We start from the raw sequence: 18,321 nt of genomic DNA, 5'->3' as shown, positions 1-18,321 counted from the left end.
GTTCAATGAACTGATCTGAAGAATCAGTATTGGTAAATCACGTGTTGCTCGTTCTCTCTTTAGTCTCACTGCTCTCGAAGAGCTCGACTGCAGCTTCAATGAGATCGAGGCCCTTCCCGCTTCCGTCGGCCAGTGTGTCAATCTGCGAACGTTCGCTGCTGACCACAACCTGCTCACGCACATGCCTTCAGAGGTCAGTCAAACTTCACATTCAACCCTTACATATGTGATGTTTTAGATGTCTGTATTGAGGCATTGAACTCTAACATAGTATGGTTCTTATCGGAGAACTGAATCCCTTGTCGCTAAGCGTTTGAAGAGCGTTTCACCACCTCATCGACATTCTGTCGGATATCAGATATCGGTCTCTGTCCCTCCTTTATCACGTGTGTTTGTGTGTCTGACAGATGGGCTGTTTGAAGAACGTCACTGTGCTCTTCCTGCACTCCAACAAGCTGGAGTTTCTGCCGGAGGAGATGGGCGACATGCTGAAGCTCAAGGTCATCAATCTCAGCGACAACAAGTACGTTCCCCTGTTCCACAACCTCACGTCTTCCACAGCGACACCATTTCAAATGCACTTGCAAGGAATTTGAGTTAATGGGACACTGACTAACGTTTCTTCATTGACAGGTTGAGGAATCTTCCGTACAGTTTCACTAAGCTCAACCAGATGACTGCAATGTGGCTGTCTGAAAACCAGGTGGGTGGAGCTCAGTTACGTCAGATTGATTTGAGGCGGCTTTATGGAAGTCTTAAGGATTCGACTCTTATATCCAGCCAATTCAAATGAAGAATGAGAAAAGCTTAGCGTATAAATAAATGGAAGTGGTTGAAGGTCTAAAGCAAAGTGGCGTTACATTGTGACAGTCTTGACATTTGTGTAGCGTGTAAAGCAGACTTTTGAATAATGGATATTGGCATTCTAAGTGCTTTCATTGACTCATTTACATGTTTCCCTATTTCACAATAATCCCACACAGTCACTTACCAAAAATACACATCAAATGCTTGTCCTTTAAAGGGTTCTGCACTATTTGTGGAGTGATGGGTTTGATGTTCCCATCGGTGCAGTTCAGTGTGTGTGGGTGTTCTGTAACTGAATGACGGACTTGCCTTCAAGTAGCTTTCAAGCCTGTGACTAATATTAAGAGGATATAATACTCACCTGCCCTCCCACACGTTTAATCTTCCCTCCTCCGAGGTCTATCGCACATTGTTCTAAATTGACAGCCTTTCGATAACAAATGTGTTTCTGGTTTGTTTTTTTACAAATCATAAGTGCACAATATTCTGATTTAAAAAGGCAGTTGGTTGGAACATTTTTGGCAAATGTTTCTTGTTGTGCATAAGCTGTTGGATCATTTAACACCACATAATGCAATAAAGATAAAGGCAACAATAGAAAATAACAGAATTAAAAACTGTTTAGAAAAAAAAGTGAGGCCTGTTGAACTTCCAAACAGAACTGCCATGGTAGGAAACATTTTTCTTCTGTTGAACACAAAATTTGATCATGTAAAGAATTAAGGAGAGCAAATAGTTCTGCTATGGTAGTCAACGGTGCCCCAGAAATCTCAGTTGCTAATATTTCTCCAAATATATTTCCGTGTGTTGTACAGAACAAAGACATTTAAAGAGGTTTGGAACTTGAGGGAGGTCATTTATTACAGATTTTTGGGTGGAGAATCCCTTTAACAATCTACTGCAAAACAGATAGCATTAGCATTTCATGGTGATTTTTAGATATTACGCTGTGCTACATGCCAGAAATGTGTTGATAGGAGAGATTGTTATAACTAAACCACCAAAGCAAGGCAGCTGAACGTGGAACCGCACTGCTATGAAATAATAGGTCGCTGCGCGGCACATCTCTTCAAGCGTGCCATATGGCATGGGACTTATGAGTTCCTCTGCGAATCAACCATACTAAATATGCTGAGGAGTGCAAACTGGAACATCAGCGGCAGAATTGGATCAGTTGATGAAGATGGCGCTCAGCTTCCCATTGAATGTGATGTCACTGATCACAGATTCTTGTATGTTGTGTCGTTGCAGTCAAAGCCGCTGATTCCTCTACAGAAAGAGGAGGATCCAGAGAGACGCAAGACTGTTCTCACCAACTACATGTTTCCTCAACAGAGCAGAACTGAAGAATGTGGGTATTCATCTCGATAATCTCTGTCTACCTCAACAGGTTCTCTTGTTTAAATGCATAATAAAGCAACAGTCTCATAATAGACTTATATTAATTAATAATTTAATTTCGTACAAATGATCGTAATAAAACGCCTTCATGTTATCTTCTTATGGGGGTCAACATGACAAAGCTCCAAATAGTTTCTACATCAATCATTCATTCAATTGACTGCACTTGCTTAATAAATGTCTCCTAAGCTAAATTATATAGCGATTTATACTTTATATTTATGGCATGTGATCAGTTCAACTCAAGAAAGCATTCCAGTTCTGGTCTTACATCATGACAAGTAATTTATTTTGGTGTCATCAATAACAAATCCTCACATGGACCCGTTTAGGCATATTCAGCCTTGTTTTCAGTACAAATATATCTTAAAAGTTTTTAAATCAAGACACAATTTTCTTAAGAATAAAAATGACCTAAGATATTAAAACTTGCTCGAAATGAGGTTTTAAAATGAAATCTGCTTAAAACAACAACAAATATCTGCCATTGGGAAAGATGATAAACTTGAATAAATACATTAAATGAAGTCCATTTTTCTTATACTGTTGCCAGATATTTTCTCTTTTCAAGTTAAAGTATCTTGTAGAAAGAAAGTTTAAGCTATTTGTGCTGAAAAACGAGACCGAGATTCTACGAAGTTCACTTAAATCTCAGATATAGACTCTTCCACTTTTTTCCGTTTTAAAATCAGTCAGTACCATCAAGCTTCTCTTGCTATCTGCCGTCTGGATTGTTCATGTCACTGGTTGTTGTTTTCGTTCTAAGACTGCGGTGTTGCCGGGAGTTGAACTGTGCAAATCACAAATGGGCGGCTCAATGGAATTCAGAGGGGGAAAGATTAATAAGTCTTAACCTGTTTCCTAGCAACTCCACTTTAAACTCTTCACGACGTGAACTCATTGGCTCTTAAGCTCTCTGGAGTCTGCTTCAGTATGTTTGTGTGATTGAGCTTGGGAAACGCAGCAGTTCGTGCTTCTACGCGACAAGATGATCTCATAAGCCCCAACCGATGCTTATACGGTCGATGAAAGCTTTTATCCATGCAGTATTTTACAAAACGTTTTTCTTGAATGGGCATAAAGTTGATGTTTATTTGGAACAGACATTATCAGAAAAATATTGAATAGTATAAATTGATTGGAACCAAAGTCATATTGAGGAAATCAAATATCACGGGGACTCAATTGTGGACTGTGAACTAGGCCAGTACACAACTATATATCAACCATTTAACAACCGTTCAGAACACCCTGTGACTGCCGCATAGCAAAGCCCACAAAAAACACGCCCCGGCAACCAACCACAGCGTCACGGCAGTGAGATTTGCACAGGGAAGCGCCACACGCATTTCCTTCCAAAGATCTTTTTTGCAGGATCCCGTTCATGTGTCGTCTGTTATCCACAGATGGCAGTGTGTTATTTTGATTGTTTGTTAATGGTTTCATGGCTTCTCTCTCACAGATGTGCCCAACTCTGACAGCGAGAGCTTTAACCCGTCCCTGTGGGAGGAGCAACGCAAGCAGCGGGCACAAGTGGCGTTTGAGTGTGACGAGGACAAAGACGATAGAGAGACGCCCACGCGGGTCAGTTCCCACAGTCCGCTTCTGCCCAGGGTGCCTTTCATTTCTATTTCCTGTTGTGCTTGCACATCTATTGCGTGCTCTATCTCTTGCTCTCTCTCTATCACTCTATCTCTTGTTGTGCATGCAAATGTTTGGAGAGGTTAGTTTATTGTAGGTGGTGCCAAGCAGCATCAGAATGTCTAGTCATGTGGCCCTCTCACATTTGGTAGGGTCAACTTTGAAACCGGGTTCCATAAAAAGTGCGAAAACATTGTCGTATAAATGCTTCTAACGCTTTCCTCGCCATTGATGCGTTTTACTTCTGGCTTTCCATGTTTTCCATGTTATGATGTAATGGGCGTTCTTACAAACGAGCAGCTTTTTCACTTCTGACATCTTTTTTTGTTCGAAAGGTGAATGTTTTGATACAAGCATACCACTTCCTAGATATCCCTAAGGCTAACATTTATTCTAAACGTAAAAGCAAAACATCCATGAGAGGAACTTGACATTACTGTTTTAACTTTCGAAACTCTGCAAGTTTCACTAAAATCAGCAAGACGGGGCATGTTATTTCTTCCTGCTCACATATAGCTAATGAAACTATACAGGTGTGAGTTCCCTCAGGTGGGAACAGTGGTTCAGATTTTCAATGCGTCCTATGTACTTCAGGAAGTGAGATTCTTTCCATGAACAGCTGTATGATGTATGAAGTTTCACCCTCGCCTGGTTTGTCAGCATGTCATAGCTTGAACTTCAGCGTATTTCAGTGGAAATCTCATTAAAGCTGCAGCCGTGCCGTGACTCCTGTCAGAAAGTGAAATGGAAGCCCTCGCTGTCTCAAGAGCCCTCAAGCGTTCAGTGTTCGCCTTGTCTTTTTCTCTCTCTGATATTACATACTGTGTATCTCGTTCCCTCCCTCCCTCCCGCTCGCTGTCTTGCACCCCGATGACTCAATATGGCTGTCTGGCTAGTATGTAGTGCCAGGAGCGCATGCAGAGTCCCAAGCTGTCTCTGTCTGATGGAGCGACACTATCACCTCTCATAGTGCCAGTGTGGATGGGTTTAAAACAAAACAAAAGTCTTTGTGGGTGTTCAAGAAAGCTTGGGCCAACTTGAATAAAAATTTTTGTGTGACCAATCCCTTAAACGTGCATTGATATTGAATGAACTGTGTGTTTACAGGAGGGTAATCTGAAGCGCTACCCCACGCCGTACCCCGATGAGCTGAAGAACATGGTGAAAACCGCTCAGTCTGTGGCTCACCGACTGAAAGAGGACGAGTCCGGCGACGAGGCAGGAAGAGAGAGCAGAATCAGCGAGAGGAAATCTATTGGAGTGCAGGATGTTGGAGTGAAGGTTAGTTTATGAACATTACCAGGAGCATTTTTTACACGAGAACATGTGGATGAGTCGATTTGTTTATCGTTTGGGTCACTGCTGATAATTTGATCAATTTATCAGTTGCCAGGCACACTTGTTGGGCTAACAGAACATTGTGTTTTACATCAGGTGATTGAAGTTCCGTGCCCCAATGGCAAAGCTGTGGAGATGGAGCCCAAAACAAATGTAAACTTTCATCAAAACCATGAACCACGAGACACAATGGACTACACTGTTGAAAGGATTCCTCTCAAGACCTCAGACAACATGACAACTATGGTTAACCATGATGACACCCTCGAGGTAAGAGATCAAATGGGGTTAAGTGTTATTAGCATTATTATGCTAATTAATCATATATATGATATATGGAAAAAACACTGTACTTTTTTAAATGATAAAATACTGTGTGTAAAAGTTGACAAGCACTTTGTCCCTTTAGGGCTACTGTAGAAACAACATGGTGAATTCCATGTAAGGGGACCCGCGGCGTATGTAGATAACAATATCTAAGTTTAAGATAATAAAATATGAAAGGTCTTTATACACAAGACATAGTTATGTATATTATATTGCATTTCCGTCCGTCAATAGATCCTCCAAAAAATTACGCATTAGACCTGTTCGACTTTCTTAAAACACAAAGTAATAATTCTTTTTTTTCAAATAATGAAAGTATTAAAATTTCACAAAAGGTGCTTTTAAACATGTTCAATGTGATTTTGAAAAAATAAACAAAACTGAACATTTTGAAAATGTAAACAGTATGAATGACTTGGATACAAAAGATGTTACCTAAATGGTGCTTTTTGCCTGGCTTTAGTTTAAAATGTACTTTTATTATATGTATAGGAGCAACCCAGATTATGTTGTACCTTTTTTGTTACATGGAAGACAGTATCAGTCAATCATCATGAAGTCTCAGCCTGGAATGATCTAAGGGACAGTAAATCATGAATTTGGTTGAACTGTATATATTTATAAGATTTCCCCAATGTTTGACATTGTAATGTACAAAATGTTTAATATAAAACTGCATAACATGGGGACATGTTTTAGTAAATGTAAGAAAGAATAAATACAAAACATGGGTATAAAACGGCACACAGCATGCTTTAGGGTCAGGGATTTGAAATCGGAGGCAATAAATTGAATCAGTTGCCGTCACATATTGTTCTCTTCCTGTGAGTGGATGTCAGAAAAGATTTGTTCATATTGTTCAGTGGGCGAATTAATGATGTCCAGACATACAGTTTAATTCAAGTACATCATTGTGTACGAATGAATATGAAAATGAGTTCAGGTCATCACTCCAGAAGTAGGATATTATGAATTGAATTTGTGTGTCTCATAGTGATGTATTTGTGTGGTCAGGACTCAGAGGAGCTGTCGTCCGAGGAGGAAGAAATGAAGATTGCAGAGATGAGACCTCCACTCATCGAGATCTCCATTAACCAGCCTAAAGTAGTGGCCCTGAGCAAGGACAAAAAGGGTAAGGAGATCTACTTTTCACATATGTTATTGATATTATATATACAGTGAGGTAAATAATTATTGGATCCCCTGCCGATTTTAGTAAGTTTGCCTGCTTGTAGGGCTGCAACAAACGATTCTTTTGATAATCGACGAATCTAACGATTATTCGACTAATCGTCGATTATTTTGCGGATTAATCGGATGGCTTTGATAGATTTTTAACCTTTATATAACATTTTATATAACATTTTCCCAATGTCTCTTTCAGTTAAACCTACCTTAAAAATTATAGACCCTTCCTTTCTTTGTAAGCAGGCAAACTTACAAAATCAGTAAGGGATCAAATTATTATTGCCCTCACTGTATAATACATTTTTGTTTAGAAATTCCCCCTTCACGTGTGCTTAACTCGTGTACACAATATATGGATGTCTGTTGAGTAAAATATTACTTTTCCTCTTTTTAAGTAAAAATCAATGTATTTTCTCCTAGATCGCTTTCTCATTCCTTGTGATATGATCTTTTAAAAGGATTTTTTGTGCAATGTTGCATATTTGAGGTATTTCTCACACCTCTGTATGATTCTACTAATATTCATGATGTTTCCCTTGGCTGGCGGTAAAGATGATGGAAAGGATGCAGACTCTTTGCTAGACGAGACGGTTGCCAACAGCAACCAGAACAACAGCAACTGTTCATCGCCCTCACGCATGTCTGATTCTGTGTCATTAACCACAGACAGCAGTCAGGACAACTCCCTCTGCACTCCAGAGAGAGAGTCCAAGATGCCCCTCGTCCCAAAGTACGGGTACAAAAACACCTTTCTTTAGCCGCGAATATAATCTGAAGCAATGTTTGTGTATGAGTTTCATAAACACAATCTAATGTGTGTCAGAGCTCCTGTCAACATAGTATTTGACCTAACTATCAGTAAAGTATGGAAAATAGCTCAGGTTACAGGAAATAAGATTTTATCCAATATTTGTGTGTGATGTGCAGTGTAATTGTAATGCAGTTTTGATCATTTGTCTGGCTTTTTTTGTAGATGATTCTTTTATTGACTTGCATTCTTATTTTCATCAATCTCAGGCAAGAGGATGAAAACCTGAACCATTTGAAGAAAACGACTCCTCTTCTTCAAAACGGTAATGATTCAGAAATGTCTCTGCAGACCATCCTGAAAAACCAGCAGAGCTACGAAACCAAAGGAGACAAGATGGCCGACTACAACCTCTCCATGGAGGAGAGACTTGCCCTCATTGAGAAGGGTATTAACAACGGCATGAGGGACCAGTACAGCAAGTGGGATCAGATCAACATGAACGTGGCCAAATTTCCACCTGACAACATGGTGTCGTATGAGGACCTTGAGAGGACCAAAGTTTCCTCCTCTAAAGAGTCGAGCAACAACAACGCCATGGTATCACTGGAGAACCTTGAGAACGGGAATAGGCTTCCAAAAACCCAGTCGGGAGAACATTTTTATTCACGAACGGATCAAGTTCCCTTGAGGTATGAAACTACTAGGACCGTCTCGACGGGCGTGACTGCTTTGAGCGATATGAGTCTTTCCCGTAGCACAGAGGAGCTGTCACCAGAGAAGAAATGTCCACCAGCCCCCGTTGTGAAATCTCAAAGCATGGCCAACATGGATGCTGGCGGAATGAAGCTGTACTCCATCGAGGGTGAAAGCCCCCCGTACGAGGTGGCGTGTGCAGCCAGAGCGTCTTTGTCTGGGGCTCAAGGCCAGAGCATCGTTCGTTCAAAATCTGCCTCTTTGCTCAATGACCAGCAATTGCAGATCTACCCTGGCTCTTCAGCGTCCTCCTCTGACCTCCTGTCCTGCTCTAAACCTCCAGCTAGCACCGCCCGTTACCCCGCCGGCCTCCCGCCGCAATACAATGTTCAGTACGCCTGTAGCGCGGTGCCCAAAGACAATCTATGGAGCCAACGCAGCCCTGTTCCTCCCGAGCAACCCTACCTGCAGCCACAGCACTCCCTGGCCAACACCAACTACTCCAACCGTAACAACGCCCCTCCTTATCCCCAGCCCCAACAACGTGGCCCAGACATTTGGGCGAAAGAAAGGATCCTGCCATCTAGTGGCCAGCGTGGCACCTTGCAGAGACAAGGTAGCGGTTCGTCTGGCGCCACCATGTGCATGCCGGATGGGCGCCGCATGCCAGGAATTGAGAACGAGTACATGACCTACAGGGACATTCACGCGGCCGGGCGTGGACCCCTTCAGATGAGCCAGGCTCTTCACAGACCCCTGTCAGCTCGCACGTACAGCATGGACGGACCCAACGCTCCCCGGCCTCAAAGCGCCAGACCTCCACCGCACGAGCTTCCGGAGAGGACCATGTCAGTCAGCGACTTTAACTACCAGCACGGCAGCCCCAGCAAGAGGCCCAGCATGAGGGTGAAGTCCGAGCACTCACTGCTGGACGGTCCAGTTGGGGGAGGCGGCAGGGTTCCAGCAGATTGGAGAGATCAAGTCATGAGACACATTGAATCCAAGAAAATGGAGAAGGTATGATTGTTTTGCATTAATCTGATTTCCTGTGACTGTCGTTAGCATTTTACAGTAGTGTCCCTTTGGATGTATTTGCTGGAGAATTTATCTCCAGGTAATAATTAGTGCCAACAACAAACCTTTGAACAAATTTAGTATTCTGTGCAGAAAATGTCCTGCACCATTGGTGCTTCAGAACACACTAGTAACCGCCCTTCACGAAAGGTACACTGTAAAAAAAACTGTGCCTCCCTGGATCCATCTTGGGGGGGCCCCCCCAATTTGGGAAACTCTGGCCTAGACTCAAGACTAAATGAACATTCAAAAAAGGATGCTTAAGAAATATACTGAAATTAGTTTTTCTAATATATACATCTATTTTATTTTATTTACCAGAAATATTTGAGCACTTTTATTTTTATTTAGTTAACTATAATAACCTTTCTATACTCAAACCATTAACTACTTGGACCATATCTCTCCTTACACTGTTCTGCATGTTTGTGTTTGGACATTAACACATAAGCTAGCTTGCACTAACGCTTGCATGTTTTCACCTGTATTCGACTGTAACGCATGCTCACAGATGTTGTCATTGAATGCATGTGTTTGTTTGTGCATGTGTCATCTGTGTTCAGAGAGGTCTGTCTCGGTCTTTGGCCACTCTCAATGGCAGTCAGATATCTCTGGCCTTTAGCCTTGTAGACGGACGGCAGTATGGAGCTCATGGGCCCAGCGTGAGTACAGCTCCAGTGAGACCTCACCTTTTACTTCCAGAGGCTTAGTGGAGTCTCTCTCAGTTCTCAAAGGCTTGTTCTCTGTGTTTGCTGTTTACCACGTGTGTTTCAAGATAAAGGGACTCTATTGTCCAAACAATATGTAAAGCACACCTGATGTGAAAATTATCAATGCTAATAAATAAAAGAATCAAATGATGTTATATTGGAAATCAAATAATATCAAATGTAAAAAATCGATGCTTTACAAATTGTACTTTTTGAATAAGCTAGGGAACGTATTGTTTTTAAGCAAAAAATGAATACATCAAATATTTTATAAATTAAAATGAAAAATAATATAGATATTGCTAAATTAAAACAAACCTGTCGGTTATTGTTAGAATTTGAATGAATTCAAATTTGCTTTGCCTCTTTCAAGTAGGCACCCAATGTTCCCTTAATAGCAAGCATAGCGAAGAACATACTTTTGGGATCTCAAGCCAACAGGCATACTGACAAAATGCATATTGAATATTGAAGAAACGTTTTCCTCACCCATTCAAAACATGTATGACTTTCTTCTGCAGAACACAAAATACATTGACCCCATTGACTTGCATTGTATGAACACAAAACCCCACACAGACATTTCTTGAAATAATCAAGGAGTCATATACAGATTTTAAAGAACATGAGGGTGAATAAATTATTTTCTTTGGGTGAACTACCCCTTTAAATGCATTATAAGTTGCTTTAGATGTAAATAGGAAGTTGAAAAATAAACTGCACATGTGTCCTATGGTGTGACAGCAGAAATGTAGGAAAAAAACAAACAATGATAATGTAAATCTTTAATAACTTAAAGATAAAGCTCTCAGCTATTTAATATTATAAATATCAGTCATATAATATTACATTTTATGATTATTTTCTTCTAATAAAAATGTTCCTAAATTTCTGCTGTCTTATTCTTTCGGCTAATCCTATATTATGACATTCCCAAACACTAACCCATGCACACTAATGCCAAGAAACCCGCCTGTGTCTATCGGTGCGTGTTGTCACAATCAATAAGAGTTGATTGATGCTTGTAGCTGAAGGTCTGTCATTCACAGCTAAACAATGGACCACAATTCGTGTTGAATCAATATACATTTTGACCGTTTACTCATCGGAGGACATTGATAAACAGTTTGGTTGGTAGAAACTAGCAAAAGGGCTCCGTGAGAAATATAATTCGGCCTGCTTTTAGAAATAATCAAAGCTGTAAAATGTATGTGTTTCTCATTGTAAAAAGCTTAACCTTTTTTATTGAATTTGTATACCTCATTTACTTGAGAATTAGAAAAGCTGTCATGTATTGAAATTTATCGTCATAAGTGTAATGCTGGGTTCACACCAAACGAGAATTAAGCGATTTGCGCGAGTAAAGTACATACAAAGTCAATGCAAAGACGCGACTAGACGCAAACTCATGGTGAATGAAGCATTTTTTAGCTTATTGACACCTACTTTTTGACGGGTTCAGACGCGTGAAGACACAAATTACTAACTTTTCCTGCGATTATGAAAGATGCGTTTGGTGTGAACACTGCATTACTTATGACGGTGTATTAAGTATCTTTTATTCCGTTGCAAAGATTGTTGAATCATATTTTGTGTTGTTAACCTGCAGGATGATGTTTTTAGTCCTCATGGACAACAGGGCTATCATATCGACACTCTCAGAAAAGTAAGTGCAATAATATTATTCAGCTTTTAAATAAATACAGCGCACAAATGAGTGAAAATGCAAAAGAGTTGAAGTCAGTGTGGTTTTAAATGAAAAACAATAAATAGACCGTTGGTTTGCAATATTATACAAAAAAGCAAAGAAGTCGATACGTTATAATGTATGAATGGTTCACCCCCCAATATCTGCAATTGTTTACACAAATGAGGACAGAATATTAACTTGCAATGCAGCTGAATGCCAGAATGTTTTTGCTTTATGCATCGATACATATTTTCCTGTTAAAGAAAATGTTCATCATTTTATTATCTACTGTATATAACGTGTGTGCTATATTCAGTGTTGATTTGTTAATGAAGTGGATGGAGGCCCAGTGGGGAAGTCTGACTCCAGCCATGAGTCATTAACTCTAATGAACAAGCGCTGCTTACGTCATGTAATGATACAGCAGCGTTCTAACACGGGGGGGGTTTAAACTGGGAACGGGGTCCCCTAGGGGCCGCCAGAAGGTTGCAAGGGGTCTCCAGAAAATTTCAGGGAGAACAGATGAAGCACAAATTGTTGTTGTTTAAATTGTGTTATAAGCTTTGCTATACGCATGGTTATCCTGGATAGTTAATGTTTCTATTAAAGGTTTTTCTCACTTCAGTATCTTTTCCTACATTTCATGCAAACATTGCTACGGTTTAATTTAAAATGTCTCTTGAGGGTTATATACATCAAACAAGTGTAGCCAGCTATTTAGGTTTGGAAAACAATATGTTGCGTTTATAATATTACATGAACTAGTTATGTCGCACAGTTCCAATGTTTCTTTAAACATAAAAGGTAAAGAGGGATATTTATTTTAGAGAGAGGGTCCGTTATAAAAGCTTCATCTTATTTGGGGGTCCCTGGCATCAAGTAGTTTGTAAACCCCTGTTCTAACACAACACAATCCGAGCATATCCTTACAACCAACAGAAATAAACACGTCAATGAGTGAATTGAGAATTGATCAGCCATAAAACTGGCTTAAGTGCACTTGGAGAACGCAAAATGGATCATATTTTATCCTTTACAAAACAATTATTGACTTTATGGGCAGTTCATGCAGTGTACAGTTAGCTTTGAAGTTACCATCGCCAAAACATGTTTTCTCTCATTTGGCTCTCGGACTTTGTGTCTGTAAAATAGAAGATAATGCATTTTTCCTTGACATTTAAGAAAGGCACTATTAAAGTTGACCAAAGACAACGAAGTATCTTATTACTTGGGCAGGATGGGTCCTTGATCAAAAGGATTTTCACTTTTTTGTCTAAAATCGTTTCCTGGTAACTTTACGCCTCCTGGTGTCCAAAAAATGCATTCACGGGTCAGTTGACATTTTAGTGGCTGTTTTACAAATCTTCCTTTGGCTGTCATTAAAAAGGCCAATAATTTTGTCTCTACCTCAATTTAAGTAGCAGATAGAAAAGCTTCCTTTCAAAGATCTCTCCACATGAATCTACAGCTATCTTTAAACAGGCTGTGTCTGACCTTGTATGTAAGGACTAAGGTTTAGGCTTGAGGAAATAACATATGATCATTTTATTTATACTTTAAATTGGTTGTTTGTTGACGGTTACGACACGTGTCATGATATTGACCGGTCTGTATGTCGCCCCTGATGGTTTTGGTGCTTCTTTATCAGGTGCCTTTGATGAATGGACAAATGTGTCCTCCGGCGAGATCTCCCATGAGCTGCGGTCAGTCACCAATGGCTCGTCACCCCTCCAGAGAGCAGCTCATAGACTACCTGATGCTTAAAGTATCCCAGCAGCCCCCGGGCCCTCCACGGGCGTCCCATGACATGCTGCAGCAAGAGGTAGACACCAACATTAAATAACTTGCCATTGACACTTCTTGATATATGTTACTAAATGCACGGGAAAGGGCAAATATGTGTTGTTTGTTGAAAAAATATGCCAGTTCAGTTTTGTTTATATACGGCTTTTCGCAATTTTTATCATTGCAAAGCAGCTTTTCATAGTTTATAATTAAAAGGAACTAAAACTAGAATTAATAATAGATCAATAAAGGAAAGACATTATATATAAATAAAAAGCATTAATGCCTACCCAACCACTTCTTTTTATTGTTATGGAATAAAAAGGAAAATCAAGATCTTGATTGAGAAATTAACATCCAATGTTAATAAATACTTCCAGAAATGTGGTCTATTTGGTCTTGTCGTATCCACCGTCATTTTCCTAGAAGTAGAAATGGGTCTGGATTCTTATGGGTTTATATGATGACTGTGTCATGACTAATGTGTTAAAAATGTCTGTTATGTGTTTTCAGCTCCACGTGATGATCGAGAAGAACCCCGAGTTGGGTTTTAGCATATCAGGTGGAATCGGTGGCCGTGGAAATCCCTTCCGCCCAGACGACAACGTATGCACTTCTTCTTTTCTATTTTAAACCAATGACTTTAGCATTTTGCCACTTGAGAAACAGTGTTTGTGTGACCACGTTTGGGGAAGTTACCAAAAAATAATATTGCTAATTGATGTTTGCTAAAAAAAAGAATCATCCCTGTCAAATTTCCATCATGTCAAACACAGGAGAGCAAGCGAGGTCTGCGTAGCTAGTTTCACAATAAAATATGATGCTAAGTGATACAGGAAAAGAAAATGTATTACATGACTGAACTGCACTTTTGTTTCTTCAGGGTATATTTGTGACGAGGGTTCAGTCAGAAGGACCTGCTTCAAAGCTCCTTCAACCTGGAGATAAAATCATCCAGGTAATGTCTTCATCGCTTTCAGTATTAATCGTTTTGCTTACCTGAATGAGCGAATGATCTCATCGATTGTATTCACCGCAGGCAAACGGGTACAGTTTCGTTAACGTCGACCACGGAAATGCAGTTTCCCTCCTGAAGACCTTCCCCAGCACAGTCGACCTGATCATCATTCGAGAGATGGCAGCATAGATGAAACTGAATGTGCACCGTCTTATTTTTGTACCCAGAGGAGTGCTTTATATTCAGTCTGATGGAAACGGGCGGCTGTGGATCATCGGTTAAAGGGGCAGAACCACTGCGTCAAGTGGGAGATGGACAAATGCCTGGAAGGATGCGTCTTAAAGATTTACGCTTTCACTGTGGGTTAGCCTGTTGGTGTAGTCCAACCAATATGAAAACCTGTGCTTTTTGTAAAGATCGTTTTTAATTTTAAGAATTTTTTTAAAAAACAACCTGCATAGAGCTACAGTGGGATGTTAGGTGTAGCTGACCCTGTGAGGGCAGGGCTCTCTATCACATCGCTCACTCGTTTTTTATTTTTCGTTTTAAAGATTTTAAAACCACTTTCATGATCTGTGTGAGATTCTGAGCAAGAAGACAATGCTACGTGCTTATTGTGGAAATGAATGTAGAATTGGATTGGTGACATTTGTTTTGTTGGTAGGATAACATTACCCATCTGAATGACAAGCTCACTGCTTAATGTCATCGGCTGTTATCTACTCGACTTCTATCCATTGCGATCCTCTAACCTTTGCTCAGATGCAATCTTTTAAGGATGCGCTGAAATGATCTCTGTACGTGAATCGTGGGAACACCGTGAAGAACTTCAATAGGGATTGTGAAAGAGAAGAGACGTCAACAAAAAAAAGACATTGGACGTTGAAACTGAAAGTGGTGCAAGCTATCTGAACCAAAGCATGTTGGGACACTGTGGCACAGAACTGCTGGCGCAGAAGGAAAGGGACTTCTTCCTAAAGTTCTAGCAGTTTGGCTTGGACCTTAAAACGACCATCCTATTCTAATGCCCACCAAACTAATGTTCACACTCCGAAAGTTGTACGTTTTTGGTTTTATGGAAACGGTTTTATTCTTTAAAGAATGTTGTTGTTTTTTAGATTTGCAGACGTTTGCTTTAAGGTTGTCCACGGTGGGCCGAGGAAACGTCATGTCAAGTGCCATAGACCCTGAACTGTCCGACCCAGAGCAATACTCACCGTTCCACCGCATATTCAGTGGCCTTAACAGGCTGACATATGACCCAGTGGGCGAAAGAGCAATAGAAAGTCATTTAATTCCATTCGCTGGATGCAGTCGGTTGCGTTTTTTATACGAGCGAAAATCCCGTTTAGTATTTCTGAATTGATACAGCATTTTATATTGTACAAATCTTTTGAAGATGAAAATGTAGGAAATGACATTTCAAATGTTTTGGAGATAAAAAATATTCGTGAAGTCTGAATAATGTGCGAATGAATGTCTCGACGTGTCCTTCTCCGTGAGCGATTGCACTGCTGTTTCTGAAAAACCCTACGAAGAGGATCATCACCAGTGTATATGAATACAATGACATCAGCTGATATGTAAAAGATTAGGTGATGCGGCACAGCTTTGTAAAATGATAATTGTAATGTTTGTATTTGATGAAGTAGTTAAGTTTAAAGGCCGTGAACGTTTTTTTGCTATGTGTAAACACGTCGAGGAGAATGACTAACTTGTACTTTGCTTATTTGCATGAAATCCCTCCTTTGATTGTTCGACACTGTATTGATTCTCCGCTAAACTGGAGCGCTAAATGAAATCAGATTAACATATACTGACAATGTGACAAACCCACAATTTTAATGGATGTGAAGAGCACTGTCACCACTTCTATAAGACCTCAAGACTTTTTTTTTTGCATTTGAATTAATATCGACACCGAGCCCCTGGTTTGTTAGTAGCCATTTTTATTTTTCTGCAGTTGCAAGTGCATTTGCCACTGTGTGTTGAAAAAAAACCAAACTATGCCCCTAAATTTTACTGTGAAATGATTGTGATGTCACAAAACAGTTATTTTTGTGGATGCCTTTTTTAACGAAACATTCTAGTGTAGTTGGGACTGTCATGCTTTTTGTTTTGTCTGCACAGACTCATTTCAAAAAGGTTGTTTTTTACTGTCCCATCTTTAATTTATTTAGTACACCTTGACTTTGAGATTACTAATCGAAATGTAAATACTTTTTTAAAAGGTTTATGATTTATTCATGGCATTAGTGATTGTCTTTCAAATCAGCAATAATTTGCATCACAGGCGCAGCCCTTTTAATGTATAGTTATGTGAAAGGTTTCTCTGGAAGCAGCTACTCTTAAAATGATTGGTATGCATTTATTCAACATTCCAAATTTTGTAAATACTTTTACTTTCCATGGTGTCCTGTGGAGAGAATAAATCAACTAATGCTCTTTCAAAAAAGCTGTGTGTTTATCTGTTTCAACATGACAAATTTAAAGTCCCAGTGAAATAAAAAATTACAATGACAGCGTTTATTGTAAATAGTTTATCAATGAGGGTCATTCTCTTTTAAAAAACCGTGTGCCCTCATAATCTTTAGTTCAAATCTGAAAATGCACTTCTGTCCTGTAATGACTATCCATCCTAGATGACATGTATTAGGTAGGCTTGGGTGTAGAATCTGCTAACTCCTCCCCTTCAACTGTCAGTCTGCTGCCAGCTTCATTTCAAAATGCAACGACTGTTTTTATACATCCAATCAAATCGCAGAGGAAATCGCTCACTGTTGGTATCAATCAAAATTATAGTTCACACGGAAATGCGTAAAAGTACTTAAGTAAAAACGATCGTAATTTACGGTTCACGGAAACTTTAACAAAAGAGAAACCCTGTTTTTTGGTTTTCCAAGAATAACCCCAGAAGCTGGTCGTGGTAAAAATGCTGCCCATTGCCCTAATGCGAGTTTGTCACATCTGTTTATGATATTTGATTCTGGTTAATGCACAATTCCAATTACAAACAATCTACAGAACACAACAGTCAGTAATCTGAGTCATTGATCAATGTTGATTATTACAAAGTGTGGCTTAAGTAAAGTGGGTTTTCATTTCTTTGATCATTTCATTTCTTTAGGCAAGTCCTTTATTTTCCCCTAAATTGATTACACTGATTAGATTAGAATGAATAATTCAACCGGAAGTCAAAACAGAAGTATATGGTCACACCAGGTTATAGTAATGACAGCCTCTCTTTATACAAGATACGTTTGGTATGTAAAATATATGAAGAGTTTGAAGTTATATCTTTTTTATTTTCAAAAATCATATTTTCTTATTGTGCATTCCAATTAATATCATGACTTTTTATTTATTTAACCCATTATAACAAAAAAACAGATAACTTGCACTATAACATAAACTGAGGTTTCATTTCGGAAGCAAACTCTTCATATATTCGTGTTTAGTAAAGGGTTAAGTTCTTCTTTTGAATACGCTTTGGAATCATAAAGCGGTAGTGTTTTTCACATGAACTGGGAGTCCGTCTGCTGTCAGATTCCACTTCTATATATAACCTGGGAGCAAAATATGAGTGGTTTCAAAACAAACACGCGGTTATTTCAAAATAAAAAAGACATCCTGCATTCATTTCATTGTGTTCTTGTTTACATGAAAAAAGCTTTACGGGTTATTGCGGTTTCCAGTTTCAAAATATCTGAATGTTAATTCCATTTCCCCAAATAAGTATAGAAATAGATCAACAGAGATGCGGTCGGGTGCGGTGACTCGAGCACGATCTTTAAAGCCCAAACCATAAGTCATGTAGAGGTTTGCAATAAAACGGATCTTCAGTCATTTGCACGCTGTTTGAATCTACATGCTGTCTGGACTGCTCAACGTGGTATCTGCCATTGTCTGTCATACTTTGATCAAGATGGGATGGTTAAATGAATCAACGTGTCCTTCA

At 39.5% G+C, this 18,321-nt stretch overlaps 1 protein-coding gene across 4 annotated transcripts in view; it reads left to right on the top strand.

Annotated features, from left to right (window-relative positions):
* Nucleotides 1-16,818, top strand: part of erbin (erbb2 interacting protein) — a 61,689-nt gene extending 44,871 nt beyond the window's left edge. The window contains exons 11-26 of one of the 4 annotated variants that reach the window (XM_079448424.1): nt 64-193; nt 408-523; nt 634-703; nt 2,059-2,158; nt 3,671-3,792; nt 4,957-5,130; nt 5,284-5,457; nt 6,529-6,646; nt 7,255-7,432; nt 7,720-9,163; nt 9,784-9,882; nt 11,540-11,596; nt 13,269-13,442; nt 13,919-14,011; nt 14,289-14,363; nt 14,445-16,818. In XM_079448424.1, the coding sequence (XP_079304550.1) occupies nt 64-193; nt 408-523; nt 634-703; nt 2,059-2,158; nt 3,671-3,792; nt 4,957-5,130; nt 5,284-5,457; nt 6,529-6,646; nt 7,255-7,432; nt 7,720-9,163; nt 9,784-9,882; nt 11,540-11,596; nt 13,269-13,442; nt 13,919-14,011; nt 14,289-14,363; nt 14,445-14,552 (3,232 nt within the window). In that variant the 3' untranslated portion in view covers nt 14,553-16,818. Of the gene's footprint in view, nt 1-63; nt 194-407; nt 524-633; nt 704-2,058; nt 2,159-3,670; nt 3,793-4,956; nt 5,131-5,283; nt 5,458-6,528; nt 6,647-7,254; nt 7,433-7,719; nt 9,164-9,783; nt 9,898-11,539; nt 11,597-13,268; nt 13,443-13,918; nt 14,012-14,288; nt 14,364-14,444 lie in introns of those variants that run through there. The other 3 variants (XM_079448423.1, XM_079448425.1, XM_079448426.1) reach the window with 3 other exon arrangements.
* Nucleotides 16,819-18,321: the final 1,503 nt, after the last annotated feature.

The sequence above is a fragment of the Barbatula barbatula genome (genome assembly GCF_947034865.1).
Source record: "Barbatula barbatula genome assembly, chromosome: 24".
NCBI classification, from domain to species: domain Eukaryota; kingdom Metazoa; phylum Chordata; class Actinopteri; order Cypriniformes; family Nemacheilidae; genus Barbatula; species Barbatula barbatula.
Note: the sequence above shows the minus strand (reverse complement) of the source record. Positions and strands in the feature narration are given on the sequence as shown.